Source organism: Girardinichthys multiradiatus, chromosome 12 (genome assembly GCF_021462225.1).
Source record: "Girardinichthys multiradiatus isolate DD_20200921_A chromosome 12, DD_fGirMul_XY1, whole genome shotgun sequence".
NCBI lineage: Eukaryota > Metazoa > Chordata > Actinopteri > Cyprinodontiformes > Goodeidae > Girardinichthys > Girardinichthys multiradiatus.
The window spans coordinates 40052005-40075786 of NC_061805.1; the positions used below are offsets into that span (position 1 = coordinate 40052005).

The window sequence follows — 23782 nt, forward strand, 5'->3', positions numbered from 1 at the left end:
CCCTGCATGAGAAAAGGCAGAGGAATGCTGCAGGGTCAGTTCTAAAGAGCTTTGCTCACATTTAGAAAAACAAAACATGCTTGACTGGAAATAGGGCAGCATATGCTTGTTGCTATCAATGCCAATCTGCAAGTACATTAATGGATATTAGATCCATTTTAATGGACCTAATATCCATTCAAATGTGTTGTTTTTAATGATTATTTTACATCATTAATCTAAGTCAACATATCAAATGAACAGAACCATAACTTTCTATCCGGACGTTCAACGTGAATCAAACCCCGTCCTGAACAGGAATCTCTTTCACTTTCTGAAGGCTGCCTTAACATGCTTAACTAGTCTCTCATCTAGAAAGTCAAACTATGCAAGCTGGACTGACGACAGATTTACAGACATAAACTTATATGAAAACCTTCGAGCTGCAGGATCAGTTTTCAGTTCTTCTTCACCTTGTTTACATTTCATTATTTTGACCCCGTACTGATTTTATATCCCTTTGTGAGGGTAGATGAATATGGAATTACAGAAATGCCATTAAATAAATACAATAAATGTTATGTCATTAAAAGAACCTCACAATTTGCTTTTCAATTACCAAGTTTTAACATTTTCTTTTTACATTTGCAATGAAGACTAATTATCTTGTGAATGATGAACATAACAATTATTTGAAAGAAGTTAAATCTAGCTATATTTAGTGCACTTAATTTGTTCTAAAGGGTGACATTAAAAGACAGAAACATGGAGTTGCAAAATGTTTAAAAGGTTAAACTAGAACATGTGGCCTAATTCATGTTTCAAATAAAATTTATATAAACCCTCTTTTTACCATGAATTTAGAGCAGGCAGGATTTATAATGTTTTTTGTTCAGTCCTTTAAACTTTTTTTAATAGTCAAAACCAGATGATAATACTAAAAAGCTTTGAATAGCTTTCTCTGAGTGAACATTGAAGTTTACTCAGAAAGGGCCAGATCACTTATCATTGCACAATGTGACTGATTAGGTGGTTTCCTCTCAGGACATGTGACTATCATAAAGAAAAAAAAGAAAAACTTCAAAGTGCTAAAATGTGATTGTCTTAGAGCTAATGCTGAAGGGAGAAGGAAAGCTTAAAGTGAAATATAGCAACACAAAAATATATTTTATATATATATATATATATATATATATATAAGAATAAAAAAATAATGCAAAAAAAAAAAAAAGAGCAATTTCGTTACATCATTTACTGAAAAGGTCCTGGAGACTCCCCATTTTGAAGAAACCCAATATGTTCCAGACTCAAATCTCCAGACTTTTAAGTCAATATTTGGGCCACTTTTCTGTCTGCTTACAAGTATTTGCTGTCTGTATTTCTGTGATAAGAACAGAAAAACAAAAATCAATCAATCAAACATCAAAATGGTGATATGAAATCATGTAGAAAGTGGATTAGTCTGGAAAAGCAAACACTTTTGGGTACCATAAGGTTTTCCATTGTTATCCAGACTTAGAAACACTAAAAGCTAATTTCAATTTTTTTAAGACTTCAAGACTGCTGAGGAACTTTGTTTTTTAAAAAGCAAAAATATTAGAAAATTAAATCAATGAAAACACTCATTATTATTATAATATCTTCATATATTTTCTTTTATTCAACTCTCCACATATTTATACTTGTTGACATGTATTCTTCTGCTATTACTCCAGGAAATAAAGAGATATAGTACAAGGTACAAGTTTTTAAAACATCAAAGATCCAGACAGTATGAGGTGACGACCCAAATAACAGAAGCATTTTGCTTTGGGTCACACTTTATTTCCAAAAATTTAAAGTAAAACATGTAGTGTCTGAGTAGAGTAAACTACAGGTAATACTGGCCTTCCAACCAACTCCACTCCTGTCACAACATTACATTATATTACACACTGGTTCAGACGATGTGTATCACTGTGTCTTGTCATGGTGAGGCGATAGGCTATCTGTACAAACAACATGATATCCAAAACTTTAATTCTGCTAAAATCTGGAATAAATATAGAGTGTGGAGGTCCCTCAGGTGCCTCATCACATAAAACACAAAATATGGTAAGTAGCAGTCAGTAGCTGGAGTTATTATTATTTTTAAAGCCAGGTTAAAGCATGAACTGATAACAATACATATTAAAATATACATTACTGCACTAGAGCCACAGTATAACAACATGCATCATAAAAATAACTCACGAAGAAAGAAAATCTAAACAGTGCGCCATGCTTTATATGTGGGTGTGTGTAAATACGGCACATACACTGTATTCTGTGACGTTTCAGTTAAGTCAGGGAATAAAAAAAATAATATTCATAACTCTGTCATGAGTAAACATAAGTGGACACCATGATAACTTTTTTGGCAGAGAAAGAAGATCAATTTAATTTGAAAAACAGTGAGAAGAGACGTCAGAGTGGACAGAAGTAACGAAGACCTTCTCTGAGGAAAGAAAGCTAAAGAGGACAGACTGAGAACTGCAGAACAGTACGTTGGGAGATAAAGCACTTGGTATTAAGTACAGCTTGTTTATGGAGAGCATATCACTGTCAGTTTAAAAGGGGGGATTTACAGTGCACGAGAAAGTATTTGCCTCCTCACAGATTTCTTTTGTTTATGTTTTTTCTATCCCACGTAAATGTTTCAGATCACGGAACTAACTTTAATACCAAACCAAGATAACCTGAGAAAATACAAAACTCAGTTTTTAAATGACATCTTCACTTATTCATGGGAAACTAACCTGGTACAATGTGGAACAAACAATCACTCCCAATGTTAATCACAAACATTTTTTTTAAAGGCATATTGAATCACATCAACCACACTCAGGTCTGATTACTACCAGATCTGTAAAATCAAAATCAAGAAATGACTTAAACCGAACCAGTCTGACAACATGAAGTAGGCTAAAAGATGTCAAAATGCAAGGCATCATTCCCCGATCTCAAGAACAGATGAGAAACAAAGACATTTTCAGTCTGGAAATGGATACAAAGCTTTGGGTGGGGCTCCGGTGAACCCTTGAGAGATATTATGCACAAATACAGAAAACATGGAACAGTAGAGAACCTTCCCAGCAGTGGTTGGCCTATCAAAATTACTCAAAGAACAGATTTCTGACTCACCCAGAAGGTCACAAAAAAAAAAACAACAGGATACCTAAAACACTACAGACCTCACTTCCCTCACTTAAAGGGTGTGTGCATGATTCTGCTACTTATTACACAGTTTTACAGTTTTCACGGCCAGTTCCAAATTCTTGCCGTGTAGCGCATTGTCTGGCATTATGGACCCAGTTTAAGAACCACAGGTCCAGTTGAACATTAAGTTGTCTACAGACTAAACAGGAATATATCCCATTATTGACTGCTGACCGTGCCTTCAGTCAGTGAGTCAAAATGTTAAAATAAAAGTCTGATAGGCCAATTCACAGATAAATCAATGTGAAAACCACTTCAAACAGGTCTTTCTTTAAGTTCTCTATAAACCTCTATAAATAAAGGTTAAGTAAAACTTAGAAAATGTAAGAGGAAAAAAGACTGAAAAATCCAATATTTGCATATTCGTTTTTCTTTTTTCCAAACCTAGAAAACGACAAAAGCAAATTTAATGTACGAACACTGCCATCTGAAAACTCCTTGTTGTACTCAGGTGGCGTCTGTCTGATATTAAAATCTGTTCGATGATCTTAAACCTGTGAGAAAGAAATCAAAAACAGAGAAATCTGTAAGGGGCCGCTATCTCCTTTCATAGCAGATAAAACTGCTACAGATAGTTTGCAGCTGCCGTAAAATGCCACTGACCTTTCTGTCTGTCTAGTGTTATTTCTCAGTAATATCAGTAAATAAAAAAACTTCACTTCAAAACCCTGTTGAAAGGTAGATCTGAGAAGAACATCACCCTGAACATCATAATAGGAAATGCTTGCTGGGTGAGTTTGTCCCATATAGGTATGGGGTGGGGGGGTCCGTTGTGAGGACGCTGCTGACTGCTCTGTTGTAAACGGAGACTTGGGTGGTGTTGCGCAGGGCACTTGCCTAGCTGTCGCAGCGTGCTGTGTGGTGGAGGGGGTGCTTGGAGCGGGCTGTGTGTGGAGCTTGCGCATTATGGATGTGTTTTCATCGGCTTTTAGGGGGTGGGCTCCTCCCTTCTTTCCTCCTTCTCTCCCTTTTTCCTTTTGCCCCACCTCTCTCTGTTTCGCTTTTATATATATATATATATATATATATATATATATATATATATATATATATATATATATATATATATTTGTGTGTGTGTGTGTGTGTGTTGGGCTTTTTCTTGGCACTCAGACAACAATTCTGAGTGCTCCTCTGTTTTTAAAATACTACAGTCGCAGACAACAACACACACCTGAAATAACTAGAGCATCACACACAAAGGAGCTTCTTGGGGGCTGATGTTCAGTACTTGATAATAAAGATACAATATGTTTGAAAGATGACAAATTTTCATGCACAAGGGTTCAAGAACAAAAAAGCAGCCATGGTCATAGTTTTACCATATCTACAATATAACAAAACAATTTCACAACAATGGTAAGGGTTTAAAGTAAAATGTTTAGAGCTAGTCAAAATTAAAGGAGCTGTCCACATGGCTGCAAGCAGAAACTCAAAGATAAGAAGAGAAAACCAGGGTTTAATCTGAATAACATGGACCATGCAGCTAAGAGATCAGATACCAGCAATATGAGAGCAGAGGGTTTGGCCGAGCTTGAGCCCTTGCAGGTGGGAGACGACGCAGTTACAGAAGATGACAATCAAGTTGAAAGTGGCTGGGTTACAAGGGTGTGGCTGAACACCTAGAGCAGACACATGGGGACACAAAACAAATGCAAAGTACAATGTAAAATTTCCTGTCTCCTACGGAAGTATTTTGCAGTAGATTTTTATTCAAAAATATTAACTCCAAAAGTATTTAAACCCCAATTACTTTTCTACAAACTTTAGTGTATTTCATCTGGATTTTTTGTCATAGACCAACGTAAAATAACCAAATTCACATGCGGATTAAACTCCCCTAACAACTGGGCGTCGTTTGTGCTGTTGTTAGTCTGGATCACTGAGAGATGTTTTGGTCACCTGAAATGGTTTGAAACTGACTGGGCTTAATACTAAACTTTATTTTAACTGTATGATGGAAATAATGAACTTTTTCCCCAGTAGCAGGACAGATATTGAAGTTTTTCAATTTTATGTTTTTTATTAAAAGTCTTCATGATGATGTTTGTTCACTAATGTTCTCTCACAGACCTCTAAGCTGTAGGTACAGTGACATTAAAGTGCACACTGGTGGACTGTGTTTACTCATTTAGTGACTTCTGAGGCAATTGACTGGAATTTTATTTAGGGATCTGAAAGACAAGGGGGCTGAATATAAATGCATGCCACACTTTTCAGATTTTTATTTGTAAAAATGTGGAAAACCACGTATGCCTTTCCTGCTTCTCCACAATGAAGCATTTCTTTGTGTTGGTCTAGCACCTAAAATTCACTTTAAACACTTGTAAGATTGTGTTTTTAGAGCGATAGAAAATTAAAAAGTTGACAGGTTATAAGAGTGTAAAAACTAAGTCATGAATGCCTCAAAATGTAAAAGGCAAAATGAATCTTTGTAGGATGTTTTTTCACTGAGAAAAATTTGCTATTTGAAAGCTACCTAAAGAAAGACCTTAATGATAAAGCAATCCATCCTTAAACAAATACATTTAAACAGCGGCAAAACAAAATCATGGCCGTAAAAATGCCAATATGCAGCCGGGGCGGGATAAATGCCTCTCCAGCCGACCATCCAGATTGTAATTAATGAAAAGAAGTCGTGCGATGCACTTAATGTGTAGCCGCAGCAAGAGACCAGAGGATTCAATAGACATAGATCAGTGGAAAGTTCTGATCGCCTGTGCTCCAACTACACTGGACACAAAAGGAGCACTTGGTCCCACAGGTACTTTATCTTAGTTCATATTCTGACTCCACTGGGCTGGGTTGGTTATGGCTCTCTGGGGAGAAGAACAAGATTACCACAATCTCTCTCTAAATCTACCCTCTGGAAGCACTGCATTCTCACATGTGGTGCCTTACTTATATATATTCTTACCATTGAGAAGGATTGGAGTCAATGGTTATTTGTCTTCAGCAAGAAGGACAGGAAAACGGGCTACAGCAGAACCAAAAAACATGAAAGAGTCAATCTGCGGCTGATTTATTGCCCGACCAAAACAGATGTTTTTTTTAACGGCTTACCTTATGGTCTCCCATACAGACATGAGGACCAATTGTGTTGTAAACAACACTCTGCGCATCATCATCATCATCATCATCTCTCTAAAAGCAGAAAAAAAAAAAAAACACTTGATACTCGTTTATTAACAGACAAGGAACAAAATATCACATTCAGCGGCTTACTATATTATCTGAAGTGTCTCCAGGGTAAATGACTTGATTTTTAGCCCAGGCAGGGTGGAAATGCCAACAAGACGTAGCTTCAAATAATTTTAAAAACAAGAATTCGGTGCACAAGTTTGAGTTTTTTATGAGTTTCTCCTATTGACACAAGGTTAAAATTAGACCTACAGACTTTTTTGGCAGAATTGCTAGATTATGTAAGCCAGTGGTGTCTGGAGATAGTTCCCCGGTGGCACGGGTTCTGCACGTTTTAGATGTGACTCTCATTCAACACAGCTGGATCCAATAAATGGTCCGTTAGCAAGGTTCTGTAGAGTTAGGGAATAGGGTTAGGGAATCACCTTCTATTTTGGGGATGGTGATTAATCCATTTCCAAGAAAGGACAAGGACACATCTAAAACCGGCAGGCATTCAGACTTTGAGGACTGGAGTAGGACACCCATGATTTTAACTGTTTGGTTTCCTGACATGGACCTGGCATTTAAGCATCATACCAATATTACTAATACTTAATATTACCCTGCTTTATCCATTCCAGTACTAGTTCTGCATTGTACCAGTTCCACTGGCAGCTTTAAAGACCCAGTAGTAGCTTTGAAAGTTATACTTTGACTGCTCCAAATATTCCTTCTCTCATTTTGGCCAAACAGCTCAATCTCTCTCATCTGATTAATCAAACTTGTATAGAGAAGGTAAAACCATGCCCAGGTTTCAGCCACCTGACCCAAACTGTCCCCCTCAAATGACAAAAGAATTTTCAGAATCATGAGGTACAGTACCATCTGTCAAGCATGGCGGTGGTAGCATCATGCTAAGAGGTCCGTTTCACTTCTAGTGGTAGCTTTGGATTGCACAGTTGATAACCAGGTTTCAGGTGGTTGGAAACCAACCATTTCCACCAGCTCTGCCAGAAAGAGTGGCCAAACACTCAGCCAGCACTATGCTTCAGACTTGTGCACCCGATACTAATTTTGTGCTTCATGACCCAAATCTGTTATGATATACATTCCCACGATGAATAGATGTAAACTCCAGACCACTACTGTATGCTCAGGACCACATAGCAGAAAATATGCAGATCCAACTGACCCTGTTGATCAAATCGTGGGCGGTGTGAGACATGAGGATACGATCACACCAGGCGGGACAGCGAGTGTTCATGTACTGCTTCGGCTGATTGCTGTCCTCAATGTAGGGGTAGCTAAACACCAGACAACAAAATAAAATGTGGAGTTTTGTGTAGATCAGGAGAAGCTTTTATACATTTTTATTATTGTTTACCATTATTGCACATTTATTCTCACCTGGGTGGAAATGTGATGTCCTCTTCCCTGATAACATCATGAAAGGATGTGATCTCTTTGTCGTATTTCAAAAGCTGAGGGAAAACAAACAGGAAGCGTCACGCCTTTAAAATAAAAATAAACTAAGTGAGTAAAAGAAAATAGATAAACCTAGTAAAGCGTTACAGTTTGGTATTATTTTATTTTGCACGTCATTCATTTACTATGTCCACATGTGCACAGTAATCTGAAAATACACTCACCGGTCACTTTATTAGGTACACTTGTCCAACTGCTCGTTAACACAAATTTCTAATCAGCCAATCACATGGCAGCAACTCAATGCATTTAGGCATGTAGACATGGTCAAGACGATCTGCTGCAGTTCAAACCGAGCATCTGAATAGGGAAGAAAGGTGATTTAAGTGAATTTGAACGTGGCCTGGTTGTTGGTCCCAGACGAGCTGGTCTGAGTATTTCAGAAACTGCTGATCTACTGGGATTTTCACGCACTATCATCTCTAGGGTTTACAGAGAATGGTCCGCAAAAGAGAAAATATCCAGTGAGCAGCAGTTGTTGGGCCCCTTAGTACCAATTGAGCATCATGTCAACGCCACAGCCTACCTGAGTATTGTTGCTGACTATGTCCATCCCTTTACGACCACAGTGTACCCATCTTCTGATAACAAGCCATGTCATAAAGCACGAATCCTTTCAGAATGGTATCTTGAACATGACAATGAGTTCACTTTACTCAAATGGCCTCCACAGTCACCAGATCTCAGTCCAGTAGAGCACCTTTGGGATGTGGTGGAACGGGAGATTCGCATCACGGATGTGCAGCCGACAAATCTGCAGCATCTGTGTGATGCTATCATGTCAATATGGACCAAACTCTCTGAGGAATGTTTCCAGTACCTTGTTGAATCTATGCCACGAATGATTAAGGCAGTTCTGAAGGCAAAAGGGGGTCCAACCTGGTACTAGCAAGGTGTACCTAATAAAGTGGCCGGTGAGTGTATATGACAACAAAACAGATTTTTCTGCAACAACCTAAGCTTCTTGTTTATAGGACTGAAAGTCTGGATTGTGTTCTTACCGCCCTGCCATTGTCCTTTCTGAAAACCGCCTGGTGCACGTACTCAAACAGCTTCTCCTCGATCTGCAGCAGCGTCTGAATTAAAGGTCAGGGTGGGCATCATAAAAGCCGTGTCTAAAATAAATCTGATGATGGCATCATGCGGCTGGTTGTTGTAATTACCTGGCGGCCATCATCTTTTTCTTCAAATATGATTTTCTCTACTTCATTCGTTCTGTCTTTCATCACTTTCACAACATCTGCTTCGATGGTTAGACGCTGGCCCCAGGAACATAAACAGAAGTCAGAGGAGGGGGTTGGGGGTTCTGTGTTTAAATATCAAGCTGATACACCTACACGACTTAGAAAACATTACAACATACCTGGACTAATGTCAGTGTGTCCAAACGGAAGTTAAAATCTCCAAACAGGAAAAAGGGAATAGGATTGGAGGGGCTGTCTGATATCCTAGAAAAAGAAAAACAATATTTTTCAATTATTCAGTGCAGACCTAAGATGACAAATCATCATCATGAAGACCAAAGCACACAGCAGACAGATCAGGCAGAAAGTTGTAGAGATGTTTAAGGCAAGGTTAGGTGTATAAAACAATATCTGAAGTTTGGAGCATCCTATAGTCAAGATGCTTTTTTTCAGCAGGGCCAGATAATCAGGTCTGAGGTGATGGGACAATGGATTAAGTTAATACAGCGCAGTTATGGAAGAAAACCTTTACTTTGCAGCATGATATCAACCATAAACATACAGTCAGAGCTACAATGGAATGGCTTAGATCAAAGTGTCTTCATGTGTTCGAACAGCCCACTCAAAATTGCAGAGGCGATGCACAGCTACTGATCCCACCTGTTGATTACATATCTGAGAGCTTTCTTGCGGTTGGCTGAATAAATGGATGGACTGGAGTTGACGGCAATGAGGTTTGAGGCATCGTGAAACAGGTGGATGTTGACCAGGTCGAAACCCCTGCAAACAACACAAACGTTGGCAAAATGTGACATCATGCGGAGGACAGAGGATGAAAGCAGGAAAAAGTCTTTTATCAGATAGGAGCACACGTGTGAGGGCATTAGTGAGTAAATGTGAATGTGAGGCAACTCATGTGCCTTCACAACTTTCTTATCAGTGAGTGTGATACTGCCTATTGCAAAAACAACTGAGTGCGTCTTGTGCCAAGAACTTAGTCTGTTTACTGAGCTGTGAATGACAAGAAACTAAAGGCATGCAAGTACCGTAATGTGACCTGCCTCGCCTCATTATACTGTCCCTCATTGACCTGTTTTGTTCTTCCCTTGCAGGGGGCAAACGGTGACTAAAGTCCATGAATAGCACATAATAAATGTGGTAGGTAAATAAATGTTTAACGGTGAATTTTTTTATATTGTGTCATGTATGGATATGTGCCGTGTTTTATAACCTCATGAAGGCATAAACAACTACTGCAAAAACAAAAAAGACACTAAGTCAGTTGTTACTGAACTGCAATTAATTCAAAACAATGAAGAATCCTCTTTGAATTTCCAAGCTGAAATAACGAATGAAGGTTTTATAATGAGAGATTAGTAAGCATTAGCATTGTTTTTCATCTTCATCGCCAAGAAACACCAATGTTTATTAGTTAAAGTCAACTTTTCCATGTGTATATATAAATAAAACCACAATGTAAAAAGCCTTTCAATTTTCAGAATTTCTCATTTGTATTGTTTAAATACTAGGATTGGGAACACAGTCTGGAAAGTAAACTGAATTTTTCCAAACTTATCAATTCAAACTCCACACTTTTGCAGACTTCAAGACAAAAGAAACGCCCCTAGTAACACTCTTTATTCTGATAAAAGAAGATTAAGAGTTAGCATCAGGGAGATGTTTAAAAATGTCTTTTTACACAAAGACATATCGTGTCACAGCTCTTTTTTTTCATTATAAATATTTTATTGTGAAGACAATTGCATTTTCTGTTTAGAAAATATTATATAAACTCTGTTCCTCGTATCCCTACTTTTAATCCCCTATGCATGTATCAAACAGTGATTCATAAATCAGTCCGGAAAGGTCACAATAAGATCATTTTACTCTTATTACCAGCATTATCAGAATAACAACAGGAGCTGAATGTTTCGGAGTCAAACCCTACAGCTTGTGATATTTGGCATGTGTTACGTACTGGTTGTGTATGATCCAGCGGGTCCTCAGGAAGCCCTTTCTGGACCACTTGAACTGCAACAGAGACAAATGGGAGAGAATCATTAAATACCAGAGAGCCATGTCTTTAAAGAGCCAAACTGATAATTATTGATTCTTGTAGACAATTTGTCTCATCTCTCTGTCAGATGACTGCAGCAGCCCCAGCGGACTCATTTTTCCCAGCATCTCCCTTCAGCCCATTAGCACCCCCTCCCATACTTCTCCCCCACACTCTTGCATACATACTCACATCAGGCCAGAAATTTTTTGGGAATTTTTCTTTCTCCACGGTGCAGACGCCGTTCAGTGAGCCCACGTACTTGGTCTGTCCCGACACGGTTTTAAAATCCTTAACTGGGAGCAGAGGGAAGGCAGAGGTGAGGGCGGTGACATGGAAAAGAGTGAGAAAACATGCAAACAGCGATCAATAAACTGGTGTTAACCTCATCAGAGCGGCATACGTGATGAGAGAATCTATAAGCGGGAGCCATTAGACTTCGTTTGGCCAACGACGATCGGTTTGGGCCACACAGCAAGTGGCAGCTCCGAGATGTTTATGGCTCTTCCATAAGCTTTTCTGCCGAGCTTTTTCACACCTAACGTGACTGGACTATACAGCGGCAGAAATAACAGCTCCACTTTAGATTTGAGCACTTTGCAAATACCTGCCTGGGCAGTAGAGCCATCAAACTATCATTACACAGAAACATCTCAAAATATCCTATACAAATTTACAGCAATTTTGCCAATCATATGCAACAACGTCGCTGACCTTACAGGGTGGAAGCAATTGATCAAAAAAGAGAGTTACGCTGCATCGAAATAGATTTCATCCTGATGCATTCTAAACAAATAACAAATGAACACAAACTTCATGCTTTCTTACCATTAAAGTCATACTGATAGATGTTTTTCAGTGCCCTGTGGATGAAGTACATGCTGCCCAAAGCCTGTAGAGATATAAAAAACAGAAAATATTCAAAACTCGATAAAGAGTCCAGAAACTGGTCAGGAAAAAAAAAAGCTAACTTTCTTTTAAAAATGTCCCAAAAATGTTAAATCGCTGCAATGTTACAATTGCAAAATAATTTGTTAGTTACATTTTTTAACATCTGAGGTACGGATGTGTAAAAAAAAACCTGCATGACAATGGTTTTCTTCTTTCTAACAAGGATTATAAAAAGAAGAAAATACAGTAGTATCTCTAAAATATAGCGTCACAAGAAGAAAATGGCAGAGATAACCCCTGAAAATTGGATAAAGCCTAAAGTTTAGATTTTTGGGTCATCAATATGGTATATGGTGGAGGATCTGTGATGCTGTGGGCCTATTTCTCTTCCAAAAGTCACTGAAACATTGTTGACTCCATCGCAACAAGTACTCTTTGGAATACCAGGACACATTATGTAAAAATCTGGAGCCCAGTGAACTGAAAATGAGCTATCACTGGGTCATTCTGTAGGATAATGATTACCATCTCATTCCCTTGAACAAAATCCTAGATAAAAAAAGGGGAAAGAAGTGAAATGAGTATAAAAGAGGACACATGACTCTGGATGATCTAGGGCGATTATGTAAAGAATAGTTGTCAAAGGTGCCTCTCTTTATATGCTCCTACATCGTTTAGAAGACAAAGGGCCAAATAAGAAGCTCTAAATGGCTTGTGCAAAAAACAAAAAACAAAAAAAAAAGAAATTTGTGGGCGAGTTGCGCGTGATCTACAACGACTGCGTGCACAATGGACAACAGGTGTAGAAGAGGTGCAGACTGCCCTATTTTCTACTGGCTGGCAGATACGGCCCCCAGTGGAACTGGAGGAAAAGCAAACAAATTCTCTCTGCTGTGGCGCTTGAAGCATGCAGGGGTTGTTGCACTGCATCATTATAAATTATCCAGCTGCTGATTTTTTTCCTTTTGTTCCGTTCTGCTCCTGTTTTATGGACTGTTACAGTTTGAGGTTTGTCATTGCAGCCTCTGGCCTGAAGAGATTATTTCCCCTCTTTGTTAATTTGTGCTGGGTGCCTCCCATTGCGTAGCTGCGCATGCAAAAGGCTGAGTTTGACGTTGTTCTGATATGTTTCTGGTTCGGACAGACCCAGTGAGGCAAAGACTACATCCTGCTTCACCTTTGATCAGAATGATGGGTTACAGGCCGTTGCACAGGAGGCCAGAGCTGTGTCCAAAGTAGCGCGCGCCCTCTGGCATTGGTGTGCACACGGGGCAGCTGGACAGGGCCGTGTCTAGGCTGACAACACCCCAGTTTCAGGTTTGATAAATTGCATTGTGGGTGGTAGGGGTATATTTGCATATCCTCCACCCAAAACGTTACGCATTTGGGTTATTATCATATGTTTTGCATATTCATGAAGGCAAACACGCTAAAATGTTTGCGCCCGCTGTTCTGCTGTTTTTACAAACACAATTTGATTTACACCTGCTTTGTAGAATAGCTTTGCGCACGCAACCCAGTTTGAAGATCAGGGCCTAAGTTCTGTACGGTTTGCAAAAGGTGGTTGTCAATGTATTGACAGCTGGGGTGCAACAATTATGATGTTGTTAAGAACTGTTCTCTCTTAATGTGAGATAACTTTCATTCTCTAAAAAGATAAATTAAATTAAAAGTTGGAATTTCCTATAACTTTCGGTATGCAACAGCATACAGTAAAATATTTTTTAAAGGCTATTTAACAAATGTATCCACATTAGTGCATGTTAGCTTTGTGCATCTGTTGCATATATCCTGACATTGCAGCTTACAAACCATAAAACAAACATCAATCATCTGAACACGTGCCTAAAAATATTTTTACGGTCAGTTCTGCAGCTTTGCATTTCACAGAAATCATAAAAGACCTTCTTGGAATCCGGTTAAAGTAATTTCTTAAAATGAAACCAAAACTAAATGCAGACATAAACACAGGGCTCATCTCAAAGGTGAAAATAATGCATAGATTGTACTTTGGGCATAGCAAAACTGTATTGCTTGGTTATATATTTAGTTTTTTTATTGTGCAAAACAAAGAAAAAACACATGAAACTTTAAAGAACAAAAATGTTCAGCACTGCCAGTTTCAGACCACTGGGCGCACCCAATCATCCTTGACATGGGCCTGACAATTTTTAATGTACTAACTGTCTGCTCCACTGATCTGATTAATCATGGCCTGTGAAATCAATGAAGACAGAAAATTAAAACCATTTAAAAGGTATTAAGCAGTAGGCCTGCTGTCTGCCAACGCCGACGTTCTGAGCAGGGGCCAAAAGAAAAATAAGTGAGCGCATGGAGTAAGGGCGTGTCAGAAAGCTGGGCTACACACACACACATACACACACACACACACACAAACACACAGATGTTTATCCAGAGCATGAGAGATCTCTCCCTGAAGAGATCGTTTATCTTCGGTGCCAAAGTCATCCTCGTTTATTAAAATAGTGGTCTCTGCTTTGACGGCTTCAGTGAACAACAATTAGTGACCGACTTGTCTGACGTCGGGCTAGAGAGCGCCACTGAGGAGTTTACTTGAGCAGATCTGCACGAGTTGGAATGTTTCTGAGATGCAAAAAAAAACGTTACTTTACTGTAAGATAAGTTCCTCTCCAGAGATTCCTGAAAGGAAGCCTAAATCATGTGTGGATTAGTAGCAGTGTTACGTTCAGTTAGGTACACAAACACACACACACACACACACACTCCGTCACATACTCGGCCAAACACCCGTCTTCATCAATCAGGTTTGTGCAGTTTAATAAAAAAAATATTGACTTTCGAGTGATTTTTTATCAAAACACCATTTGTACTGGGGATGCATGCCCCTCTACGCCTGCAGCCCCTGAGAAAGCAGACCCCCACCCCCACCCCCACCCCTTACCTCTCTCTCTCTCAGCTTTATAAATGATGATCCACAGCCAAGGGGAAACAAATTGAAAATCAATGCAGGTGGCACGACTGAAATGAGAATGAGGCATTATGTGGGTTGGTGGTAGGGGAGATGGGCGCAGGGGGGGTTACGACCCTCTCAGGGCAAAGAAAGAAGGGTGCAAACGCTAGAGTGCAGGGGAAAACTTAGTCCCAGCTGTCCTCCGCCACACCGGACACCATTAATTTATCGTTTACAAATAGCCTGGGATCAATAGTTTTAATCTAGAGTTAAATGTATTGACTTTGCCCGTCTCTCTCTCTCTCACCTGGTCATTGACTTTCCCCCCCTTTTTGCTTCACGCACCTTCAGTCTACAGATGCAGGCATTGACCCCTACTGTCAGGCGTGCTGTGTGACGGTTCACCTGGGAGGAGGAAGGGTTAATGGTTGAAGAAAAACACAGCTACTTTTCTGTAAAGGAGAAGTGTTTCTCCCAACCGGGACCAAAACTCTGAGTGCTGACAAAGCCATTATGGCCAATTGTAAACAGTTTAACGAACTATGAGTTGATTGGTGCAACATGAGGTTAAAAAAGGTGGATTCAAGAAATGACATGCATGACCAATGGGGAGACTGAGCCCATTACCTGAGCATCAACCGCACAGCAAGGCATGAGATTCTTATGGTATAATAATCTTGAATAAATATTTTAGGCAAATATGTATAACAGGACGTAACTGCTTTTTTTTAAGCAGCATTTATAAAAAACGAATTGTGTTTTTTAAGAAGTTTGATAAAACTTAAAGTTCATATTGTTCATCCCTAGCAACTAGCCTGCTTGTCAGGGCATGTTGTTCGTACCTTGCCAATATTAGGTAAGATTTTATATTTTCTGTGTCATGCATTCACACTCTAATTATCAAAAACATATATTTGTGCGGTTAGATAGACTCCAGCTGCCATTAATGCTAGTTGCCGGGATCCTATAGCTCATAGAGAGTGGTTAGAACACTGTTTTATAGTAGAGAAAGAAGTGTGTTGGGAAAAGGTGGGTTAATCATAATCAATATCATCACTGCAATTCTGAGCAACAGTATCGCAACTCAATATTTTCCTGATATTATGCAGCTCTGTTCAAAACCTCGGCATACACTGATACCAATAACTGGCCCATGACTAGAACTGATCAGTATTTGGAAGTGTTCAAAGTTTCATCCACCATGACAAAAACCCCAGCTCTATCTTGAGAAAGGTTACCCCAGATCATTATGCCGCCACCACCATGTTTCACTGTGGGCATGTGCAATCAGAGGGAATATAACAACTGCAGTTTTGAAACCATAACTTTGTTAAACTAAAGTATATCTTGCTACCACTAACTGGTCCATACTTACTCACAGCTACATAACAGCACTTTAGAATTTTAGGAGAAATACGTCAGACTGCAGCTATGAACAGAAAGTCTCGGTTCAGTACCTAAGCGCCATGGCTGACCAAACAAATCTGTCTTTAAAAGCATCTCATCTCTCTGTGCCTGCACCGTGTTACAGCTCCAACATTGTTTTACACTATATCTATAAGATCCATCTTCCATACAAAAGGCTGGGATTTTGAACACTGCTCTTGTTGCACAGAAGCTTTGATTGGTGAAGTTCCTGAAAAAGGAAAAAAAATGTGAACACAGACAAAGAACCTTGTTTCCTCTAGGAGTGTCGTCTTGAGAGGACGGCGAGCTAACTGACACAAGCACTTAAAATAGAGATGATTTTTAAGTTTTCTAATTAATAACAGACTATAATAATTGCGTGTTTTAATTAATACAGACGCAGGATAAATTAACAGTTATTTAAAAAGAAAACTGTAACTGTAACATGACAGCCGCGCCAGGGACCAACGCCTCTGTACGTTGGTTGCGTGCCACCGCAGGAGTTAAGCGCGCAACCCATGTACGGAGACTGTCAGGGTTCAAGTCCCAGCCCGTTGACATTTGCCGCATGTCTTCCCTTCTCTCTCTCCAACACCTTTCAGAGAAAAATAAAGGCCACCAGTGCCTAAAAAAAGCACAAAAAAAACACCTGCAGTACGTCATTAAAGACTGGATGGTGCAAGTTCATTATTGCATTTGATCGATTGGTACCGCCAAACATTCTATACCTATTAAAAATAGTTAAAACACAGAAAACAAAGCATGATTTCAAGGTTTTCCAAAATGCCCTCCTAGTTTTATCCAACATGACCTTATTATGCAGTCAAATGGATGTCTTTTGTATTAGTATCAGTTAACATCTGCTTCAGATTTAAATCAAGCATCAGAATGCATCCAATGCCTCGAGCTGCCGCTGTGGCTTCGTTTATGTGGAGGAGAGCTCCACCTTGTGGAAGCAGACTGGAATACCTCTGACCAGCAGGTTTCCTACCGTAAAGCTGTCTTCAGTTTGGAACTCGGTGTCCACATAGATGCAGCTCCTGTCAAATTCTTTCATTTCCTCACTGGACTCGATAGTACTAGGAGGAGCAAGGAAAATGTGGTTGCTTAGATGTAATGCAGTCTACAAGTTAATGACTGAAACAGTAGGTGGTGTTTTAGGAGTATTAGGTGTTTTATTTACGAAAAGAAGCTTTCTGCTTTGTCCATGTTGACCATGTAGTCCTTTCCTCCCACCTCCTGGAAGTGCAGGGCGATGAACTGCGGCTTGTACTTCTGGATTGTCTGTTTCAAACCAAATAAAGTGTAATGTTCAAGGCACGTGAAGAGGGTCACCTCTGGTTTCTTTTCCATGTTTGGAAGAGAAACAAAAGTGGGCCAGATTTAGCAGAGATTCTATTTCTTTGACCTGCATAAAATCGCCCCCAATGAAATGTTCAAACTTACCTTATACAGTTCTTCTAACCATCCATTTTGGATTTCACCCACCTTCAAATGAAAAAGAGTAAAACAATTTGACAAATACATGATAGCAGGCATGTATTCAGTTGGTCGATTCAACCTGAAACAGAAATTATATACTTGTTATTCTGACCACAATTTTTAAGGATCAAATTACATTTCTGTGTTTGTCTATCTTCAGTTTTTGGAAAAAAAGATGATAAATGGTAAAGAGATCACCATATGCCTTGTTTGCAGAAGTACAGGAAACGAAAAAGGAACGTCGAATTAAATTTCATCATTCGTTTTCCGTTTCCGTTTAGATACAGGATCAAAAACATGATCAAATTCACAACTGGTTTTCCACCATAAACAGATAGCATACACAAATTAAACGCATGTTCAGCATGGCCTGGATTGTGCGTAATAATCATTTGGGTTATACAACCATTATCTCATATGCATAAGCAGTGATTTATATCTGTGGTTAGTTTTTTTTTTTTTTTTTACTAAACCCAAATGCAGAATCACATTCTATGACTCAGCGGGTTGTAAAAACGCCTCCAGCAGTAACAACAAGCTGTTTCTGTCTTCTTCATGGCCCTTTCAGGGGGAAGGGTTGATTCACTTTACTGAAACTTGTGCTGATTACATATAGTTTACAAGATCTGGATTTTGACCAACTACTGAAACAACTTAATTGATTTATTATTGCTTTTTGTATAGTTGGTGGTGTTTTTGAGGTCACTGTAGAACTTTAGGACCCAATTAAGACCTGCTTCAGTCTTAGATGACTTTATATGTGACTCAAGACTATTTTAGTATACAAAGGAGCAAATGGTCTACTTAGTAACTGTAAGATGCCCAATCCCAAACCATCAGGCTTCCACCTCTGTGCTTGATAGTAGTTTTCTGCAGATATGCTGGTAGGTGTTTCACCAAAAACTCCTCTGTTCAGACATCTCTACTTTGCTCTGATCTTTTCTGTTCTAAAGAACATTATTCTGGATGTGCTAAAGTTTTTGCTTATTTGGAAACACTTTCAAATTATGGATGATACTGTATTCACACACACTTTCACACAAACTAACAAAACCGCTAATTTTATACAGGCTATAACACATGTTGGCGATGCATTAATCATATGAACCTGAATGGTTACTTTAGGCTACTATTGCTCCTTTTAGTTTCAATGGAACCAACACTCTGAACAATGTATGGGTTTAAGTTTTAGTTAAATAAATAATAGCATTGTGTTTTAAACCATAGATTTTGCTTATTTTAGCTGCCCACAAAAACAAACAAGGTTCCCCTCATAAAAGAGCAGTAATTTTGTCCCATATGGGCTAAAGTAATGAAACTGTTACCATAGATACCATGAAGACAATAAGGAGGATGACTTTGTAGCAACTTTTTGTAGCTACAAGAATAAAACGCATTTCAAATCTTAGCTGTAAAAACAAGTTTACATAGGTAGATATTAAACGGTGAAAAGAAAACTTAGCAGCAGGAACACCACAAAGGAAAGTCAAGCTGACTGGATATTATGGAGACAGTGTGATTGGCTGAGATAATAGAAATTTAACACCACTGTGCCCGTGTTAAAACCACACATACAGCTATAATGTTTGCAGCCTGTTGTGTTCCCTGCTCAGTCCGAGGAATCTGTTAAACGAAGAAGCATTCCAGTGATCAGGCTGCAAATAAGCTGGAGGGATTCTCCCTCTATAGCCTTTCTTTAGGTTGGTAAAATTCAGTTTACCTCGTAAATTAAAAGCAAATTTGCATTTTTAAAAAGTGTATCTAAGGGAAGGATCCCTTCAGATATAAGGACCAGTGTAAATAAACTCCACTTTGAGGTTGGCTTCTCTCACACAGCGGCCAGGTGCACTCACAAGACTGCTGAAATGGCTTTGCATATTGTATTTGCATCACAGGAGTGAGTAGTAGGGGACCTTTCACAGTACTCTGCCTGCAACCACAGTCATGTTTGCACACTAATGAAGACAGACACTGGACAACTAGATTTGTCCCCCCAAAAAAAAGGTTCTCAATAATTCACAAACAAGCATATGAAAATTGCCAGTGGCAATCCAGTATTAGATGTGCTAGTTCTGTCTCAAAAGCAGCAACTAAGATGGGTTTTCACTGTGTTGCTAAAAACTAAAAGGCAGCTGGTGTCTCTGGTCCTAAAGTCTAGTTCTGTAGAGCGTTAGGATTTAATCTGTGGTCTGCTTAACATTTCAGAGTGTTTGTTTATAAGAATAGAAGTGGCCCGAGGTTAGTAGAAAGGCTCGACTCCCCCCAAGGGGGAGTAGATAGTCATCTGTTTATGCATTTCCCACTGTGGGATCTCAAATGGAATCGTTGGAACAAAATTTGCTAAACGGAAATATGGTCCTGAGCCAAATTTCCATGACTGCAAGCACCCTCCTTCCTGCAAAGTCTGAACATTTTGCCCAGCCAGCCCAGGCTGAAACAAGGGAGAGTAATGGATATTTAGATAAATGTTATACGACTGGAGCCTTTTATTTAATCGAAATCTGATGTTAATATAAGACATAACTACAAATGGCAACTTAGACCACATTTTAGAAATATGAATAATATTGTGACATTTAAAGCAGTTGTCTGTTGAGATGTGTGGATATAACTAGGGCAAACATACACAAGTTTGTTCAAAATAGTAATGTGTTTAAAAAGTAGTTAAAGCTCAAACGTCTTAGAATAGTCTTTATTTCCATACATGTAAATGCATAGGGAACACTGCCAATGTCACTGTAACTCAAAATATAAACAAAAATGTATCAAATGTAACACTTTGACAGAAAGTTAGAGAAAATGTCTATTAGGCTTGTTATTGCGGTGTCTGCACTTTGCTTTACAAATGTAAACATTAACTGGACGAACTGAAAAATGCTTGATTTGGATTTCCTGTGAATCCCTGAACTAATATTTATTTGTATAGCTACTGATTCTTAAAAGTGCTTCACATCTGGGTTGCATGGAGTTGACCAACTTTTGGCACCTGTGATCACTTTTTGTCCAGTCCAGGTCCGCTGGGCTACATTTCACAGTCCCCCAGCACTTCTCAGTTTCGCCTCAGAAATGGCATGTTTGATGTCATATCCGAAGTTTTCTATTTTTCTAAGATCATGTTAGCGGGCTGGTCACTTCATAATGTTGGCCTGGCACCCAGATGCTGCTTGCTTACTAGTTTGTTTTTTTTTTGTCTTGTTGAAACACCCAACTTATGGACTTTTTCTGTTTAGCATAAGAAAACATGATCTCTGGAAGTACTTTGGTGTATTTAAGCTGATCCCTGGTATGTGATAAATGGGCCCGAAAACAGATAAGATGTAATGCATAAAGATAATATTCCTAAAGCCTGATGCTAGAGCCACCACAGTGTAGTGTGGCTTGAACTCACAGGTAACTGTAGACTTTCACTGATTCCCACAAAGCTAATCACTGGATAAGTCTTTTTTTCACATCTTTCTAGTTTTGGTTTCTATTTTAAAGCATCTGATGTCATTTTAGCGGAGCAGCATCATTTTCCACACTTCTGTATATGTTCCCCTTTACCAATGTCCTTTTAATCAAGATAAATGGTTTGTTGAAGAATCCATTTTGCATAGATTTTCATAGGGGATTGCATAATACCAGGCATGAATAACATGTGCTGCAAATGCAGGTCTAAGCCTGACTTCTAATGAATCTTGAAACCACTACAGACACATTGGTCGATAAAGGTTATAAAAAACTATTTTTATTAAAGTAGCACAATATATAGCATGACAACCATCACTGCTATATAATGTGTGTAATACTAAAATCACAAAGGACTGCTAGAAAGGAAAATTTGGTGGGGATTTTTATTTTAGATGCCATAAATTAAATTCTGCTTGTCAATCATATGTATTTGGCTAGCTGCATGGACTTCAAAAGTCTGTTATGCCCACACCTGATACACAAGACAGTAAAGCTGAGAAAGAGTGGTTGAGATATTGTGATGATGGAAGAGAACGAGAAAAGTGAGGAAATCGTAGGTTATTTGAAATCAAAAATTTCATATTTACCAAAAACATCACAATATCTTGTTTACTTAATATTGTACAGCCCTATTTTGAATGTACACAAACTAATAAGCCAGTCATGTTAATAGAAAGTTGAGTGGAAGGAAAAAGTGTGGTGGAATAACTAAGTGCGAAGCAGCAATGACCACTCAAGACTTCTGACAGAATTCTGACACTTAAGGAGCAAACAAACACAGACATATCGAGAACATGGGCTACAGTTGTTGCATTCTTTATCCTACGCTACTCCTAAACCTCTAAAAACAGCAACAAACAGTCTTCAACTCAACAAACTTTACTTATGTAGGAATTTAAAAATAACAGAAGTCATCAATAACTGTATTATTTCCAACTAAGGTACCAACATGACTCGCTATGGGCGAACTGACCCGAAAAGATTAGGTTCTAATGGAAAAGAGGCATATATTTGATTGCACATAATGTAACAGCCATTATAACTGGAGCTCTGCTGCCCCAAGTACACTCAAACACAGAACATCTTCTCTGCTCTGTCAAGAGGAAGATGAGAGACACAAGATCCAACACTACAGACAAGTTCACGGTCGCTGTCAAAAGTATTCTAGGCTTCCTTTCCGACCAAGTGTTGTGTGCTGTATGGACATAATTTTCAGTATGAAACATCTTCTTTTTTGGGGGTCTTATTTAATATTAAAATCTTACAGAGTAACAGAGTCATTAGCTGTAAGCCATAATATTAACAGACATAAAAGGTTGAAATACATCACTCTGTGCGAAATGAATGAATATAAGACTCAAATTTCACTTTTTGAACTGAATCAATGGGATTAACTTTTCAAAGATATTGTAATTTGTTGAGAGGCAACATTTAATATCAACATAAACAGCTTCATTCTCTTTACATCTGCCCAACTATATATGGTATCAGTATATATTAAAAAAAAAAAAGAATATTACTTGGGTATAGATCCTGACACGCGTTTGTGGCGTTTCAGGAATTGCATTCCCATATTTGGTCATATCCCGTGAGATCAAAGCGGCGTCTGCAGTTTAACAAGGATCGGGTCACGTGAGTCGCCAACAGGTAACGTCTGACGAGCTCGACGTTAGTCAAGATAGCGGAAGAACACTTTCCGAGCGCCGCAGTGATAAACCCGAATCACCCACGGGTTTTAGCCGCAACATGCATGTGAATTACACAACTTAACAACCAGATAATAACACATTTGCACCCGTCTTATCCTTACTACCCAAAATATGGCAGCAATAGAGTCCTTTTAGTGTAAAACTTGGTGTAGCCTGCCACTGACTTACTGTAACTCGTTTCTGTGTGAGCCCTAGTCCTCTGCTTTGGCTGCCTCTGCGGTGTTGCGTGCTTATTACTGCAGTTGCTACCTGTTTGTAGGCTACTTACGTTGTCAAACAACGAGCCGACATTTGCGGTGACGAGCAGCATGTCGTTGAACTTGTCCATGTTTTTTAACCGGCCACTTTCAGAAACGGTCCCGGGTAGGAGAAAACTCCGGTTGGCTCGTCGGTAGCGCGTCTTTTTGGAGCTTAAACGGGCTGACCGTGCAAGTCTGTATTAACTGTATGCGGCTGGAAGTACGCCACTATCATCTCAGTGTGTGCGCGCCGCTTGTGGTCCAACTAGTTTGCTGCTGATGGCGGGCTGTCGGTTCAGGTCGTCATCATACACCTCGGTAGGGATCATACTCATCGCAGCGTCTCCGAGAGTTTAGAGTCCAACTCCCCGCCTCCGGGCTAATTGGACTAATAGCTTCTTAAGGGACTAAAAGAGTCGGGACGGGGCGAGTGCAGCTACCGCTGCTGTCGCGCCTTCAAAAGTGCCCAAACAACCCGGAGGAAGCTGACAGATTGTTGTGACAGGACGCTCCGCCCTCACGCAGCCGGAACGCACTTTTAGTTTGAATTTGAAAAAAAAAAAAAAAAAAAACTGACGCGACAAAGCAGAAATATTTATACCCCTTTT

At 39.2% G+C, this 23782-nt stretch overlaps 1 protein-coding gene across 2 annotated transcripts; it reads right to left on the reverse strand.

Moving 5' to 3' along the window:
• Positions 1-1616: 1616 nt before the first annotated feature.
• inpp5l (inositol polyphosphate-5-phosphatase L) lies at positions 1617-23782 on the reverse strand. Of its 2 annotated transcripts, none has more exons than XM_047381988.1 (16): positions 23204-23780; positions 17741-17782; positions 17478-17578; positions 17286-17373; positions 11893-11956; positions 11257-11360; positions 10987-11039; positions 9669-9788; positions 9188-9272; positions 8988-9083; positions 8826-8900; positions 7747-7820; positions 7532-7643; positions 6280-6360; positions 6134-6193; positions 1617-4838 (listed from the first exon to the last, which is right to left on the reverse strand). In XM_047381988.1, the coding sequence occupies exons 1-15, from the start codon at positions 23261-23263 to the stop codon at positions 6152-6154; spliced, it is 1197 nt and encodes a 398-aa protein (XP_047237944.1). In that variant the 5' UTR covers positions 23264-23780; the 3' UTR covers positions 1617-4838; positions 6134-6151. The 2 variants fall into 2 exon arrangements, with proteins under 2 accessions (XP_047237944.1, XP_047237945.1); XM_047381989.1 differs by lacking the exon at positions 1617-4838 and adding an exon at positions 4847-6035 and having other exon boundaries at positions 23204-23782.